General features: G+C 43.5%; 1 protein-coding gene across 2 annotated transcripts in view; it reads left to right on the top strand.

Annotated features, from left to right (window-relative positions):
• LAMB1 (laminin subunit beta 1) overlaps window positions 1-17,944 on the top strand; it is a 64,923-nt gene that overhangs the window by 28,083 nt on the left and 18,896 nt on the right. For both annotated transcript variants that reach the window (XM_045827525.1, XM_045827526.1), the window contains 11 exons: window positions 1,527-1,662; window positions 2,900-3,058; window positions 3,964-4,091; window positions 4,302-4,425; window positions 5,347-5,551; window positions 6,174-6,317; window positions 6,525-6,756; window positions 9,480-9,643; window positions 10,720-10,944; window positions 11,936-12,150; window positions 12,850-12,946. In XM_045827525.1, coding sequence (XP_045683481.1) covers window positions 1,527-1,662; window positions 2,900-3,058; window positions 3,964-4,091; window positions 4,302-4,425; window positions 5,347-5,551; window positions 6,174-6,317; window positions 6,525-6,756; window positions 9,480-9,643; window positions 10,720-10,944; window positions 11,936-12,150; window positions 12,850-12,946 — 1,829 coding nt within the window. The remainder of the gene's footprint in view (window positions 1-1,526; window positions 1,663-2,899; window positions 3,059-3,963; window positions 4,092-4,301; window positions 4,426-5,346; window positions 5,552-6,173; window positions 6,318-6,524; window positions 6,757-9,479; window positions 9,644-10,719; window positions 10,945-11,935; window positions 12,151-12,849; window positions 12,947-17,944) is intronic.

Below are 17,944 nucleotides of genomic sequence, written 5' to 3'. Positions count from 1 at the left end.
TTGAACCAGCAACCTTTCTGTTTGCAGGCTGGCACTCAATCAACTGAGCCACACTGGCCAGATCTGAAGTTTTATTATTACATTAAATCTCCTATTTTTTAATTCAAAATCTCCTATCCTTCACAAACTTATTTGTTGAACCAATGCTTGAGTGTACTCTGCATGCCGAGCACTGGGCCAAGCCCTGCAGGGCTGACTGAGGTGAATAAGGCACAGTCCAGACCCTGGAGTTTATAGGCCAGTAGGGTTTAGATAGGTCTGCCAATAGTTATGCTACTAGAAAGAAGGCAATAAATGTCTTAACAGGACAGATAAGGAACAGCTGAAGCCTCGGGAAGCACCAGAATAGTAGAGGGAGGGAACCAATCAAAGGATTTGAATAGGATTTGAAGTTACAGTGTCTCAACTTTAATGAACACCTACTGCCTGACAAGCTTTGTTGTAGATGTTGTGAATACATCATTTCTTTGGCAAGGAGGTGGTGGCATGAAAGAGAAGGCAGTTCATTCTATGGAGTGGGATGATGGTCAGGAAATGCCATAGCAGGAGCCATTGGTGAGCTCTCTCTGGAAAGAATAGGTGGACCTTTTTTGGGTGAATCAGGGAGAAGGGCAGTTGAGGCTGAACAGTATAACCAAAGGCAAGGGGTCCTGAATCACCCAGTGCATTTCAGAAATTGTAAGTAGTTTAGTGTGATTGGAGAGCTGAGGGAAGAGATGAGGGTGGAAAGATAGAGAAGGGCCAGATTGTGGAAGTCCTGTTGCACCGCTCCCAGGCCATTGTAGCCCGGAAGTGATATGGTTAATGCATCTTAGAAAGGTTTGTTTGGGAAGCTCTGGGCATGGTGGTTTGGGTTGGGAAGTTGGAAGATTGGCCACAAGGATGCTGATTAAAAGACTGTAACTGCTTTTACTGTGAGTGAGAGGAGGAAGAAAGGCAAGCATAGCCCATGAAAGGGGAAGAGACTACCAGGTGCAAGGAGGTGAAATCACAGAAGGTGGTGTCTGATCAATATGAAGACTGACTTCCACATTTCTGACGTGGCTGACTCAGCGGGTGGCAGTGTCATCTCCCCAATGGAGAACGTGAGCAGGATTGAGTGCTATCCTTTTGAATCTGCTGTTCACCTCTGGGGTAGCTAAGTTAGAACTATCCTTTCTAGGAGTTGTGTAGGGCCCAAGAAAGGGGTTGCAGTGGAAAATAAGGCAAACACCCTAAGCAAAAAAAAATCAAAACAAAAACGTTTGTTGTATCTACAGAAAACCCTAACATTGTGTGGATGGAGCACAGTGAAAACCGGGCAAGGGAGATAAAAGAGAAAGACCAGGTCATGCTGAGCTTTCAATTGCAGAGTTTGGAATTAATTCACAGGCAGTATTTTTTCTAAGTACTTACTTTCTAGAGAAAATTTTAAAAAAACACCTGAATATTTTACCCATGTAATATTTAATGGCAAATGTACAACTGCATCCAGTGGGTTCCTGTATTAGCGGTGACCATGCTGACCCAGCTCTGCTCCCTTCCAGCTGTTCCTCGCAGTCGGGCCAGTGCATATGCCGACCCCACATGATTGGACGTCAGTGCAACGAGGTGGAACCGGGGTACTACTTTACCACCTTGGATCACTACATCTATGAAGCAGAGGAAGCCAACTTTGGGCCTGTAAGTAGTGGGTGTTTGGCAGGTTAGTAACACAGTGTTTGGGGAGCGGTAATGGCATATACACATTTGTAAACAGATCAGTTAAGACATATTTTGTCATTCAGCCCAAAGTAAGGATCAGGACCATACTGACTTGAGAACGGCCATGTTTAAAGCTAAATAAATCAAAGACTTATTAACTCAGAGACCCTGGGACATTTGATGTTTGTGGGTATTTTTTTCTTCTTCATTCTTCTCTCCGCTTACACTCCACAATTATTGTTGATCTCTATAGTAACTACTCAGAGAGGATATTGTTTCTATTTGCTGTTGCTGTGTAATAAGCCATTCAAAATTTAGTGGCTTAAATGTATATCTGGCACTTCAGCATGCTGTTTTTCTCTGCATGACATCTTCAAGCAGTTGTCTTGGGCTTCCTCACAGCATGGGAGAGGCAGGATAGTGAGACTTCTTACTTCCAGGGAGAAAGCAAACCATCAGGTCTCCTAAAATCTGGGCTCAGAAATCCTAGAATGTCATTTTTTCACCTTTTTTTAGTCATGTCATAAGACCAGACCAGATCTGAGGGTGGGGTAATGTAGGTGCTACCTCTTAATGGGGAGAGCTGCACACACGTACATTCAGGGAATGAAGGACTAGATCTTTGGAGATGATAGATCACAGGTATTATATACCCCTGTGAACAAACTCACATGCTTGCTTGAGTTAAGCAGCTCGACTTGATCAATTTTCAGTCTCAGTGAGTCACAATGAACTTATCAGTAGTGAATGTTCATGATTGAACATCCATCAGCAGTGAACTTGCATGATTATATCAAGCTTCTTCGCTTGTACTTGAAGCCTGAAAGGAGTGCCAATGGGGAAGACAGAAATAAATCCACTAAATATTGGACTCACCTTGTAGAAAATCTGGGAAATTCCTCGTCACTCCTAGGCCTGCTGATAACAGCAATTCGGATGTTCTCTTTCCTTCCTGAATGCTCATTGCCCTGGTTACATCATAGAAGCTCTGTCCTAAGCCTTTGAGTCCCATCTCTAATGTCCCGAGACCAACTCAACCACAAAACTAAAAAGAAGCCAATTTGCTGTTTATACATTCAAAATGTTTTCAATCTACTCGGAAATGTTACTGTAAAAATTAGGTATAATATATACACTTTTGGACCTTTGGGTGAACTCAGATTTCTTTGACTTCTGCATTTCACATAAAACATAAAGACTGTGTCCTTGTCCTCAGGGGGTCACCATAGTGGAACGGCAGTATGTGCAGGACCGGATTCCCTCCTGGACTGGAGCGGGCTTTGTCCGAGTGCCCGAAGGGGCTTATTTGGAATTTTTCATTGACAACATACCATATTCCATGGAGTACGACATCCTAATTCGATATGAACCACAGGTGAACCACAGGTCAACCTTTGGTGAATTATTGGGGGTGGGGAGGATATTGGTAGAAGAATCTAACCTAAGGGAAATTTGTTTTTGTGAAATTTGAAGGTTGCAATGGAATAGAGGAATTTCTCTTTGACTTTCTAGCCTCCATGCAATGTACATTTTTTTTTTCAATTCAATTTCAGGAACATTTAGCAATTTCTTGTTAGGCACTTAACCTTGCCAAGAACTGATATGGGATGAGCCTGTATCAGATCCTCCCCTTGCCCTCAGGGCCTGCACTGCCCAGGGGCAGGCACACACCCTGAGTGTAGTAAAGGCCGGAGGTGGGCAGTGTAAGAGCAGAAAGACAAACAGTGCTAGAAGATGAGAGCTTCACACCAGTTGGGCCGGGCCAGGAGCTGCCGAAATGTTTCAAAGAGACTCAGATGTAGGCCTTGCCTTAAACACAGATGGGATCTTGACATGAGGAAGTCAGGAATAGCATGAGCAGAGGAGAGGAGAGTGTTCTGAGAGTCATTCTACACAGCCAGGTGAGGGATATAGGATGTGGTCAGACATGCTGCTGGAAAAATGCTAAATCAGTAAATGGACATGGGCTCTCTCTTAAGAGGGTGCTTTTGAAGGGCTTTGAGCAGGGGGTTGTCATGATCTGAGTCGTGTTTTAAAGTGGAAGTAATGGGACTTTGGGAGATGCAAGGAGAGCAGTTGGGAAGCTGTTTCATTGTCCAGGTGAAAAGGTATTCGGGGGGAACTGGGGCTGTAGCAGAGGAAATGGTAAGAGGGGAAGGGCAATGCAAGAGAGTGTTTTCCATTTAAACTTGGCAAATGATGGATCAGGAGATGCTTTTATTAACAGGCAGTAGTGAGCCAGTGCAGATGGTCCTTTTGCTTGATTGTTTCTTATTCTAGCTACCCGACCACTGGGAAAAAGCTGTCATCACGGTCCAGCGACCTGGGAAGATTCCAACCAGCAGCCGATGTGGTAACACAGTTCCTGATGATGACAACCAGGTGGTGTCCTTATCACCTGGTTCGAGGTCAGTGTGACAGTGGTTTGCAGCTCAATAAAACTAATAAATTATTATTATTATTATTATTATTATTATATCTTGCCTTGCATGTTGTACAGTTACTATACAACCACTGACTGTTGACTTTCTTCCTTCAGAATGAGTTGTGTAGCACTTTGATTAATTGATTGGTTACTTAAAGTTTGTCTTTCGTTGTTCTGTTTTGCTTTGGGGCAGGTACGTCGTCCTTCCACGCCCTGTGTGCTTTGAGAAGGGTGTGAACTACACAGTCAGGTTAGAGCTGCCCCAGTACACCTCCTCCGATAGCGGTGTGGAGAGTCCCTACACGCTTATCGATTCAGTAAGTGCAAGGCCGTTTCAGACACAAGCAGGGAAGACTGGGCAGAAAGTGTTCATCTGCTTTCCCAGAGGGTTTGTGGAGGGGTAATGCTGAGAGGCTAGGCAGAATCTCTTTTTTTTTCACCTCCAAGGCTGATTTGCTCATTTATTTTAATAAAACTCCACCCTCTGGGAAGGATTTACTCAAGCTGATTCTTTCTGAAAATATGAAGTATCTTAAAAATAACACTTCAAAAACCATCAAACTAGCCCTGGCTGGTGTGACTCAGTAGATTGAGTGTTGGCCTGAGAACCAAAAGGTCACTGGTTTGATTCCCAGTCAGGGCATATGCCTGAGTTGTGGGTTAGGTCCCCAGTAGGGGGCACACAAAAGGCAACCACACATTGATGTTTCTTTCCCACTCATTCTCCCTCCTTTCCCCTCTCTCTAAAAATAAGTAAATAGCCCTGGCTGGTGTGGATCAGTGGGCCGAGTGCCAGCTTGTGAACCAAAGGGCTACTGGTTCGATTCCCAGTGAGGGCACATGCGTGGGTTGCAGGCCAGGTCCCCAGTGGGGGTATGCAGGAGGCAACCACACATTGATATTTCTTTCTCTCCCTCTCTCACTCCCTCCCTTCCCCTCTCTATAAATAAATAAATAAATAAATAAATAAATAAATAAATAAATAAATAAATAAATAAAATCTTTAAAAATAAGTAAATAAAATCTTTAAAAAATGCCCATCAAACTATGTAAGGGCTATCTAAACTCTTTCTGGCAAGAATATTTTAAGAATGGGAAGATTTATTAAGTGAATCTAATCTTTTTTTCTTTTCAAGAGTCAAGAGCATTTTGGGTTTTGGTGTTTACTTGGCTTTAATTGATGACACCAGAACCAGATACCACTGTAAGAACACTTTGCTATTCTCATTTATTCATAGCTTGTCCTCATGCCATTCTGTAAATCACTGGACCTCTTCACTGTGGGAGGTTCGGGAGATGGGTCCATCACCAACAGTGCCTGGGAAACCTTTCAGAGATACCGATGCCTGGAGAACAGCAGAAGCGTTGTGAAAACGCCGATGACTGACGTTTGCAGAAACATAATCTTTAGCATTTCTGCCCTGTTACACCAGACAGGCTTGGGTACGTATTACTGCAGCTGCTCCTGCTCCTTTCTTGAGAGCCAAGAGCACACTTGGCATCATGAGGTATGTTGGAAGGCATGCCCTATAACTCTGTCAGCACAAAGAAAATAGTGTCTCAGTGATAGTCTGTCTTTATTTATTGATTTTTTAAGGAATATTTCAGTGATAGAGCACCATTGCCAGTACAATCAATATTCAAGAAATACACAACAGGTGACTAGGGGGAAAGTCCATGAGGATGGAATCAGAGGAGCAGCACAGAACTGAAATGTGTTTTTCTCTTGAAAGAGAAATCCCCCCGACCAACCCCCAGAGGTCATCTGGCTCTTCTCTTAAGGTCCTGTGATATTTAAGCTTTGGAGGCAAAGGGAGAAGACCTCAATGGCCTCTTCCTAAAGAAGCTGCTTGTATCTGCCAATCCTGTCTCCTGTTGCTTCCATAGGGATGAGATTGTTTTCTGTGGGACTTCTGAAAAAGCCTAGGTAGTAAAGGAGGAAGGGTCAGGGAGAGCCCAAGGGAAAGGATGCGCCAGTTCAGAGCCAGGTGTGACAAGCTGCCCTCATTCCTGGGGGGTAGCAGCTGTTCTGTGTCACAGGTTCTGGCCTCTATTTTCCCTGCAGCATGTGCGTGTGACCCTCAGGGCTCATTAAGCTCCGTCTGTGACCCCAACGGAGGCCAGTGCCAGTGCCGGCCGAATGTGGTTGGGAGAACCTGCGACAGATGTGCTCCTGGAAACTTTGGCTTCGGCCCCGGTGGATGCAAACGTAGGTTAATCAGAATTATAATATACTCATTCAGATGATCTGAAGCCTACTGGTGTGGTTGCCGTAGTCTGAAGGCAGTGCCTCACTCTGGACATCGATCACAGGAACCCACTAGCATCCTGACCTGGGCACGAGGGTGCTTATCTAAGGGGTGTGTCTGCATTAATGAGTCTCTCAAGGAGGTTCCTCCGTTGCCTATCTCTGCAGCTTGTGAGTGCCATCTGCAAGGATCTGTCAATGCTTTCTGCGACCCCATCACTGGCCAGTGCCACTGTTTCCAGGGAGTGTACACTCGGCAGTGTGACCGGTGCTTACCTGGGTACTGGGGCTTTCCCAGTTGCCAGCCATGCCAGTGCAACGGCCACGCTGATGACTGTGACTCAGTAACAGGAGAGTGCTTGAGCTGCCAGGACTACACCACGGGCCATAACTGTGAAAGGTACGTGGAGGAAGCCTCTTAAAAGCAAAGGGAATGAAATCCTTTTTGGCTGAGCAAAGAGGGGCTTAGAGAAACCACAGAATGGATCTCTACCACAGTCCAGATGGCTCAGTCATTTCTGACCACTTCAGTATCTTCTAGGAACTCATTCATTTAATACATACTTAGTTTATACCTTCCGTGTGCCAGGCATTGTTCTGGGGCTGTGGGTATGTCAGAGAACACAGCTGACGTGAATCTGCCCTCTTGGAGAGCCATCCTAGTGACTGCCATAGACTGTGCAGACTTCACCTCCATCTCAGCAGGTTCTGGCCTAGGGTGAGGTTTGTGAGATGTTAATGCCTGATTTTGGTCAATGTAGAAACCTAGTCCAAGTGGGGTTAGTCATTTTAAATAGCTTTTTTTTGAAACATTTTATGTAGCTGCAGTGTTCAGGAGACCATAGAAAATGTGCAAAAGTAGATCTGTTCTCCAGTTAGCAAATGTGAACTGGATAATTATTGTGGATGCAAAGCACTGCACTGTATGCGGTAAGAATAAGACATAGAATGTGCTTCTGATAACATCACAGCCCTGCTCAGTCAATAAGAAATAGTTATATATGAAAAAACAACATGCCAACTTACATTATTCACCACTAATTAAGAAAGGCAGGCATGCTATTAGAACCTGCTTTTTTTGGTACTAATATCCCACCTTCTGTGTCAATAAATTTTTTTTAATATTCATCTACTCTATATAGGATTTTTGTGTTAAAAATTTCAGCAAATTGCTTCAGTCAGTACAAAAGTTGCTCATCAGAGGAAAGAAACTGTGAATAAAAATGAATACGCAGTTAGGCTAGGGCATGAGGCATTCATGAAGGCAGATGTATGGTCTTGGCTCCATGCTGGAGGCTGTTCACGAATTTGGAGATTCCAGTTATTGTTTCTTTGAGTAAAAATTATTCCCTCCAACCACAAAACTGTATTTGAAAGACTACAAGGAAACAGTTATGCCAGATTGAGAGGAAGAAATTAGTATATTGGTGTCATCTTTTGTTTTCTGCATTAAGTTTTCTATTCTTCTGATGAGAGATGGAAAATAAGTTATAGAAAAAGAGACAGATGAGAAAATCAAATTAAAAAGGGGCACGCAATAAACAAAGGTGGTTGTTTACATGCTTATTCGAAGTTGGCACACTCAGCAATGTCTTTGTGAGAACATTCCGTGAGAATGGCTTCGTTGGTGTTTCTGACTGTTCTTGGATTTTACTTGTAAAAAGCACTTTGATTTATTGCTGGAGAATGAGAGAGGGTGTGGGAGGAGGGAAGATATTTAGCCCTGGTTTGGATGACAAAACTTTATTAAAGTATTTGGGATTCTGCTGTCTAGTTTGAGCCAATTCCTTGTCATTCTTTTCCTTTTTCCAAGATAATTAGTATCAACCCCATGAATTGAAAAAGAAGCTCTGGGCTCAGATTGTTCCTGCAGTGGGGAGCAGAGGGGAAGGCAGGAAGCGAACACTCAATTTCTGTCATGATATATTTGGATTTATTTCACTTAGAAAACTTTCTCAAAAACCATTGTAGGAAATTGCTTCATCACCACCAATTCCCCCAGCGCATGATTAATCTGCTCTGAAAAACTTTTCCCTCCTATTTCTTCATCCTTCCCCACACCCATTTAAAAAAATATTACCTCTGCCTTAAAAAAGGGGTGGGGGGACATGAAAAACAAACTGAATTGGAAATCCTTAGACCTGAGTTCCAGGCCCAGTTTTGCTTCTGACCTGCTTTATTACCTGGGGTAAGTTCTCTCACCTCTCCAAGTATCCAACCTCCTATGAGTAGAATAACTAGATTAGATTAGATGATCTTCAAATTCCTTTAAGCTCCTATGTTATAGGAAGTTAAAAAGTAATCTAGGTGTCATTCACATTGAGAAGCAGTATGTCAAAGAATTCCTTTCCAAAAGTCAGGAGGCTAGATTCAAACCCTGGCTCATTACTAATAAGTGTGTAAGCCTTGCAAATCATTAACCTCCATGGGTTCCCTATCTGTGAGGAGAGGAGATATGACCTGCTGGGTTTGGGAGTTGATAAAAAACACCCCTCATCCCTATCCAAGTGTGAAGCCACCCGAGGGACACAACAGTCATGTAGCTAGAGAGCTTCCTTATCAGCTCTATTTCTGGTACACCCTAGATTACAGAACATGACACCAGGGGCTTGCTGACAGGTCAGCCTCTTAGGTGGAGGCAGAGACAGATAACCACAAGCTCTACCCCCAGCCCCCATACTCCTTAATGCAAGGAGGGAGCCAACTGGAATGCTCTGAGCAGGCAGGCAGGCAGGCAGGCACCTGATAGGACAGTAGGGTGCACATGGGGAGACATATGTCTTCCTCTAGGGAGGAGTGAGAAAGGGTCCAGGTGATGCCAGGAGTGTAAAGTGGCCCTGCAAGTGTGATCCCCAGACCAGCAGCATCAGCACTACCTGGGACTGCCTCAATGAGAAACAGGGGAGAAGCCCAACCATCTGATTTATAATGAGCCCTTTTGGGGCATTCTTGTTAGAGCTAACATCTGAGAACCACTGCTCTAATGGGAAGTGTCCCGTGTGGATACATGAAGAATGGGGAATGAGCATTCCCAAACAGAGAACACAGTTTCCAAGACTTTTTATTGTAGCAGGTTTCTTGCAAGTCTGGTTCACGGCCCTCTCTCTTTTGTGATGGATATAGGTGCTTGGCTGGTTACTATGGTGATCCCATCATTGGGTCAGGAGATCACTGCCGCCCTTGTCCTTGCCCAGATGGTCCCGACAGTGGACGCCAATTTGCCAGTGGCTGCTATCAAGATCCTGTTACTTTACAGCTTGCGTGTGTCTGTAATCCGGGGTACATTGGTAAGTAATGTTGAGACTATTGAAGAAAAAGAGTCTTTATGAGTTAGTTGTTAATGAAGAAAATAGATGAAGAATGAGCCAATTTAGTTTCATGTTTAATTATTTACTTTTTTAAAGATTTTTATTTCTTTTTAGTTTCATTTTTATAGTCCTTAATTAAAAGTGAAGGGATCTAAAAAAGATGCTCTTTTTTTGTTTGGCATGTGGAGCAAGAATCAGTTCTTGAGCCTCTATGATAATAATGTTACAATACACAGCAGAAGAGCAAGCTCATTTGAATCCATAAAGGAATCCCTATGAACACTTAATAAATAGTAGAAATTTTAATTTCCATTTGACTTCTTCTTCCCTAATGCAGATTCTAGCAGAGGAATCTCAAAGTAGTGAAGTGGCCACTGGCTAAAAGGAAAAGAATATGATGTAGAGGGTCCCCAGGCAACTGAATCAGTCAATGCTAGAAGCGTTCTTCTTGTTTGTTATGCTTATATTATCTGTCAACACTCAAGGAGTGTAGTGACTTGTGAAAATAAACTCCCTTTTATTTCACACTTGATGCCACTCTTTCAAACACTAGATATGCTTATCTGTATCTCAGTGAACATTTGCTTTTAGTTTTGGGATTCCTCAGATAGGGAATTTGGGATCATGAAGGACCCCGTTTGGGGGGTTGCTCAGGCAAGGGCAGTAATATTTCAGTTAGTATAATCCTTGGATTAAGATTTAACACCAAGCTAAGCTTTCCTCTAGATCCTATTAGATCAGTAATTTAGCTCCTAATCTGCTTCACCCTTGTATGATGCAAACCTCGATGTCCCATGCACTGGAACTGCTACAGCCATCCTGGCCCCACTGTGGCCTCTGAGCCAGGCTGCAGCAGTGTTACAGGTGACAAAATACTTCTTTCTTTCACAACTAGAAGCTGTGTTTTCACTCTGAAAGTGTGGCCACCCCAGACTGGGTGACTAGTGTGGTGAGGAGCACAGCCTGGGTTGACTTTCCGCAGGAATGTGGATGGACTAGACCTTTATGTCAGCACGCTAAAGGTGTTTATTGTGCTTGCTTTCATTGGACAATAGGCTCCAGGTGTGATGACTGTGCCCCAGGCTTCTTTGGCAATCCCTCTGATGTTGGGGGGACATGTCAGCCTTGCCACTGCCACCACAACATTGACACAACAGACCCAGAAGCCTGTGACAAGGAGACTGGGAGGTGCCTCAAGTGCCTGTACCACACGGAAGGGGAGCACTGCCAGCTCTGCCGATTTGGTTACTATGGGGACGCCCTCCAGCAGGACTGTCGGAGTAAGATGCACGTTCATTTTCCCACCTCATTAGAATGATTTCCATTTGCTTCTTCATTGGAAGATTTCGTTCTTCTGGTATTTATTTCCTTTGGGAGCATACTTGTCACTTGTTCGGAGAGGTAAAATTTCACTTTTGACAAAAGAAGGATGAGAGTGATTATTTTCTTTATATCCTCGTTTTCTAGCAGAAATGAAGTCTCAAGCCATGACCCAGTGCCTGAGAAAGAAAACCAAAAGATAAAATATGTAGCTGTCACCATGATAAATGCTATCCAATAAAGTATATTGATCTTATACAAGTTCTACCCAGGAACCTGCTGATTGGCTAGGATGTGTAGATTCTAGATACCGACTCCGGTCCACACCTTTTCTGTCATTGATGGATAGGAAAAGAAAGAACCATCTTTAAAGTCTCTCTTTCAGAACTTCTTATTTCTCTCTTAGCAAGAGATCCAGCATTTCCTCCTGCCTCTGCTGCACAGCCCCGGGCCCTGTCTTTGTGTACACAAACACGTGAGGAATGTTGAGGACCAGCAGGACTGGATTCCTTCAGCCTTACTAGCTTACGGGGCTTGTACCTTCTCTGTCTGACACAACCATTACTGCTGCTCCCTGCCAAGAGTTTGAAATCATTAGATAGCTCAGTTCCCATGGTGTATTTTTTATTATTTACAGTTAAATCCTCAACTTTACAATGATTCACCAGCAGCTTATTAAATCTGCGTATTTTGAAAATACTGCTAGACAGAGTGTGTCATTGTGTATGTCTGCCTGGGAAATGTCAGGACATCATCAGAACTTCTGGAGAACAATAGTTGTAGACTTTTTTTTTAACAACCTCCGTTCCTTTCCCTACTTATTTGCATTTCCAGGTTGAAATTTGCAGAGTGAAAATCTTAGCCCTTGGGACGTAGCTAGCTGAATCTCCCATTGGCTGTGTGTTTTATGAATGCAACTTTGTACGTACACGTGGCTGTGCTCTTTTTCAGAGTGTGTCTGCAACTCCCTGGGCACCGTGCAGGAACATTGCAATGGCTCTGACTGCCAGTGCGACAAAGCCACGGGCCAGTGTTTGTGTCTTCCTAATGTGGCCGGGCAGAACTGTGACCGCTGTGCACCCAACACCTGGCAGCTGGCCAGCGGGACTGGGTGTGACCCATGTAACTGCGATGCTGCTCATTCCTTCGGCCCGTCTTGTAATGAGGTAAGGCACTATAGCTGGGGTGAGGCCATCAAGGCATAAGGAAAGATGCCTTTATGAGTCCAGGTGACAGCTATTTGGTGCCTTGGTCCCAGTTAGAGAGAGAAACGCACCTTCTCCTGTGGTCACAGCCTTTATTACCACAGGACACACAGCTTGGCAAACACAGCTCAAACCGGATGTCAGCCATCACTTGTCCCCTCAGCTGGGACATAACCGGGCATGGAGGCTCCATCTGATGCAACCATAGCCTCTTAATATAGGGCCCCCACTGCAGACTCACATTAGAATGGACAGGAGAGTACAGTTTCTCTCCAGTCCCTGGCTGCTGAATCAGACTGTTTTCTTGGCCACACAGCCTGAAAGGAACCAAATAGCCATATGCAATATTGTCAGACATACTCATGTTTTCTGACACATACTAAGAAAGAAGGGCTCCCATAGCAGGGGAGACCTAAGTGGCCTGTTAGTGACTGGTGAGGAAACATGCGAATAGAGTGTAATGGGCTCTGGGCCTCTGTTGCAGCAGGGCAGTTAGCCCTCAGCACCCAGGGTAGAAATAAGAATCCCTTCTCGTCAGGATGTGGAGGTCTTCTCGGGCAAACAGCTCAGTCCCACTTCCCCTAGCTAGCAGCCAAGAAAGCAAGTGCAACTAGCTTCCGCCCTGCAGCCCGTTGACCTAGGTCTGTTTTCTGGCCGCAGTTCACGGGGCAGTGCCAGTGCATGCCTGGCTTTGGGGGCCGCACCTGCAGTGAATGCCAGGAGCTCTTCTGGGGAGACCCCAACGTGGAGTGCCGAGGTAAGGCTGCGGGCATTCCTGGCTTGGTATTTGATCAGAGTGGAGGGAACATCTGTAAGAGCTCTTTGTAAACTCTAAAGTACAGTACAAATTAATTTGTCTATAAAAATTCTATGCTTAATAATAAAAGAAATTCACACTCATTGTGTTAAAAAATCTAACAATCTAGTCCATAGAATCGAGGGCATAAAAAGTGGACCTGCTGTATTTTTCAGGATAATGTCTGTTTCTGTGCAAACACACATATGTACCACAAATACACACAAAATTGCTTTTTAAAAAATCTTTATTGTATTTTTTCCGTTACCATTTAGTCCCCTTATACCTACCCCGCCCCCTGGTAGTCACCACACTGTTGTCCATTATATGTCCTTTTCCCCTTTTGCTCAATCCCTCCACCCCCTACTCACTAGCTGTCATCCTGCTCTCCATCTATGGAGCCTGTCTCCATTTTCCTTACTAGTTTGGTCTGTTCATTAAATTCCACATATGAGTGAGATCATACGGTATTTGTCTTTCTCTTGACTGGCTTATTTCACTTAGCACAGTGATCTCCAGGTCCATCCATGCTCTCACAAGGGGTAAATTTTCTTTTTTACAGCCAAGTAGTATTCCACTGTGTAAATGCCCCATAGTTGTTTTATCCACTCATCTACTGATGGGCACTTGGGCTGCTTCCATATCTTGGTGATTGTAAATAATGCTGCAGTGAGCACAGAGGTGCTTATGTTCTTTCAAATTAGTGTTTTGGGTCCCTTTGAATATATTCCCATAAGGGGGATCACTGGGTTAAAAGGCAGATCCATTTTTAATATTTTTAGGTAACTCCATAGTGCTTTTCACAATGCCTGCACTAGTCTGCATTCCCACCAACAGTGCAAAAGGATTCTCCTTTCTCCACATCCTCGCAGATATTTATTGTTTATTGATTTATTGATGATAGCAATTCTGGCAGGTGTGAGGTGATACCTCATTGTGGTTTTCATTTGCATTTCTCTGATGATTAGTAATGTTGAGCATCTTTTCATATGTCTATGGACCATCTGTTTGTCTTCTTTGGAGAAGTATCTATTCAGGTCCTTTGCCCATTTTTTAACTGAGTTGTTTGTTAACCAAAATGGGCTTATATTAACCATGTATTTTGGTGAGTTGATCAGTTCTCCCTGAGAAAAGTGTTGTGTGGCCAGCTTCCTTGTTGGCATGTGCCCAGCTAAGCGCTGTGGTAGTGAGATGGTTTGATCACAGTGTGTCAAGTAGATTCTGCTGATAGTTAAAAGCCTCAGCATTTGCACTTTGTATGATGTCCCCAAGAGGGGAGTGGAGGGCGTGGTCATAGCACCTGGAGGATTGTTTAATTTTTATGTTGTTACAGTCTTTTTTTGATCTGCCAGATTACTTTTAGGATCTTAAAGTAAATACATTTACAGAAAAGATTAATAGGTTGTCTATTATTTTTTCCTATTCTTTCTTTCCTATTTGGGCTTTCTTTTCTGTGTTTTAAGTTTATAACTATAGGTAAATATCTTCTGTAGTTTTATATTTGTTCTTTGATATATTTTCTTTGTTACGTATCTGAAATTCTAGATCACTGTGGACTCTAAATTTGAAATGACCTTTTCCTTTTGGGGGTACAACTGTAGCGAGAGCCAATGCAGATCTTCAAGGTAGCAGTGCATTCAGTTATCTCCTAGTAAAGGTCAGAAAGGTAGATACTATGTGTTCCTTAAGTCAACCAACTATTCTTTAACAGCAAGAAAATTTCAAACCATGGATGAGACCAGAACAAAAGGCATATGGTTTGTTTTCCCAGCTGAGGCATAGCCAGAAGGATTTGGACCAACATGTTGATTAGGGTAAGGTTTGTTCCACAGAGGAGATGTTTGCTGTGACAACAAACAGGTGCTTTTTCGTTCACCAATGCTCACTCCAGATATTGATTGCTAATGGGAACTGATTTTCTCACTTCCATTCGATGGTCTGGGACACACTGTGCACCACTTGCACGAGCTATCTTCTGCAAAAGCAACTGTGCTTGAAATCTGTTTTCTCCTGTGTTCTAAACACTATTCTGTTAAATCCCTCAATCTCACAATTCCCTTAATGTCCCAAGGGCTTGATTTTTCTCCACATAATGGTTCTATCATTGCTTATAGCCTGATTCTCTTAGCATGTGTCACTGGATAAATAGCTTTGGCTGCCAAAGCTTTCTGACCTTTTGCTCCATCTAAGCTTAGTTAGAATGAGAAGCCTGTTACCAAGAACCAGAGCCAATCAGAGAGTTGTTCTTTAGTACTCAGAACTTTACCCTTCTATCTTTTCTTTAAGCTTTTGGCTCTAAATTTGCCAGAGAAATTATGGCTTATAGGAACAGTATCAATTTCTTTAAGTCAAAAGTTGATTATGTTTTAGAAACTTTGCAAAGAGTGAAATCCATGACATCAGTGTTTGCCAAATCCTTTGTTTTGCCCATAAGAAAGGTCAGTTCATTACAAAACAAACTGTTCGGACTCAAATGCTTTTGACACCCTGTGGAGGAAGATCACAACTGCCAAAGCACCCAGAGAGGGTGAGAACTGATTTGAATTAACACTGGGCAGTCATCGCCAGCAGCAGAGCCTCATACGCACAGGTGGCCTAGGAGTAGGACCAGTGTGATCTGGTAAGGGCAGGGGCACAGGTGCACAAGCAGGTAGAACTCAGGGCTCTCAATGTAGTGGAATGTGGTCACAAATGGAAATGGAATGACAAAAACTGAAGGGGCTGGGCCCAATGATTATCCGGGAGAAGAAGAGGTGTTGTCTGAAATTTGATGGAACTGTGGGAAAAGAATGTGACCACTTTTCTCAAATTACACAATTAACTGCCAGTCTTCAATTTTAAGTCTTTCAGTTGAACAGGGCACAAATTTAGACTTTCTGGCACCACCTCATTAACGAATTCTTATAGAAAGACTTAGGTCATAGCTAAGAATTCTCCTTATGGAAAAAAATGTAGTTATGTAAAAGACAAATGAGTAGAGTCTCAAACTTACAAATTGTTGAATGTTCCTATTGTCCGGGTGGGTTGAGGCTCTTGGCCAGTCATGCCAAGTCCGAACAAGCCCACCACTGTGCTGGGATGTGGAGAGAGTCTCATCCACCCACTGCTGACCATGCCAGAGAAAACCTCAGCTTGGAGCTCTGCATCGGGCCCCTTAGGAGTCAAAGGGTCACATGAGGAATCTTGCTGTTGACTCATAGATAGCAAAGAGCCTCTGGCTCTTGGGAAAGGCCAGTGTCTCTTATACCCAGGCAAACTGAAGTGTGGGGCATAGGTGAGAGTGGCTACCATGCTTGTTTCTCATTTCAAATTGTTTTAGTAGAGAAATGAAGTCCATTTCTTTGCTCAGACATACATTTTTAGAATGCTTGTATTCGGTTCTCAGCCTGGGATTCATTTTGAGCACCTTATTCTTTATTGTAAGTGCGACTCAGAAAATCAGATTTAATTTGGTTCTTTAGAGAACTACAACACTCTTGTTAGTACAAGGAAGGCTTGTCTTCCATAACCCTAATCACAGAGCACGACTCCTGAAGTGCTGGGCTAGACCAGAGGTAGGCACATCACGGTCATGTGTCAAATCCAGTTCACTGCCTATGTCAGGAAAGCTTCACTGGACATAGCTGTGCCTGTTGGTTACATATTGTCCAGGATGTCTTCACGCTACAGTGCCAGTGTTGAATAGTGTGACAGAGACCATATAGCCTGCAAAGCCTAAATATTTACCCTCTGGGCCTTTGTAGAAAAAGTGCTTACCTCTGGACCAGACAGCCCGCTCATTTCTGCTGGTGAAATCATAGTCACTCTCTAACTCTCATTCCCAAACCGAAGTACCATTATTACTGAAGCCAAAAAAAAAGTGTGACTGAAAGAGGTAGAAGATGTGAAGAGAAACAAAATCACATTTGAGAGATTTAAAAGTATTTAGCCCTGGCCCATGTGGCTCAGTTGGTTGGAGCGTCATTCCATAACTGAAAAGGGTGAGTGACATGGTGGCAGAGGCAGGAGACAAGTGGACACCTTTTCACCTGCCAGGAGAGGTAAGACCGGCGGGAACTGGAGTCGTTTGACAAGGTTTCATAGAAAAGGTTAGCTCTGGTGGTCATTTATGGAGAATTTGCCATGTGCTGAGCACTTTGGGGGATATTATGTACATATTCCTGATTCCATCTTTACAACAAACAACCTGTAAGTATAATCTCCACTTCATATTTGAGAACTCTCAGGCTCAGGAAGGGTGAGCAACTTGCCCAAAGACAAACCCAAGTGAGGACCCGCTGGATCCTCGATGTCAGTGACATTTAGAGTGGGGGGGCAGGTATTGTCCTGGCTGAATTAGGACAATAAGGACAATATCTAGCAACAAGACTGGGGTCGGGGGGGACACCCTCAGGAAACACACCATCTTACTGGAGAGTCATGGAAAGGTTTGGTATCACCAGATTGTGTAAAGCCCCAGTGCCAAGCCATTGAGGTTGGACTTTCTTCAGGGGGCAGAGGCAGTCTCAAGAAGGAGGGGGAAGATACAAAGAAAGCAGAACAACTGTACCTACTGGCAAAGAGGCACATTGGCTGTTTCTCATTCTGTCATTAACTTCCGAGTGTTTTCTTCCAGGCCTCAATATCTATAAAATGGTGCAGTATTCATTTACCTACCTTTCAGACACCCTGTTGTAAATGATGAGAAAACTTAATAAAAGTAGAGTAAACCTACTAACCACATAACCAAAAATGTATTTACAGATAAAGGTAGAATTCTTACAGCTCATTAAAATGATTATCTCATTTTCAAAGTGATATTGTTCATCTTTATGATTTGTTCACCTTTGATTATACACTCTCCTTCTTTCCAAGAGAAAGTTTTTGATCCTCTGCCCAATAATCCCATTTCTTAAAGCAAGGCTAAGCTACAGGCTTAGCTACTTACCTGAACTCCTGTCCCTTTCTCCCCTTAAGGAG

The sequence above is a fragment of the Phyllostomus hastatus genome, unplaced genomic scaffold, assembly GCF_019186645.2.
Source record: "Phyllostomus hastatus isolate PE091 unplaced genomic scaffold, TTU_PhHast_1.1 phas_scaffold_78, whole genome shotgun sequence".
NCBI classification, from domain to species: domain Eukaryota; kingdom Metazoa; phylum Chordata; class Mammalia; order Chiroptera; family Phyllostomidae; genus Phyllostomus; species Phyllostomus hastatus.
The sequence above is the reverse complement of the archived record's forward strand: the minus strand, read 5'-3'. Positions and strand labels throughout refer to the sequence as shown.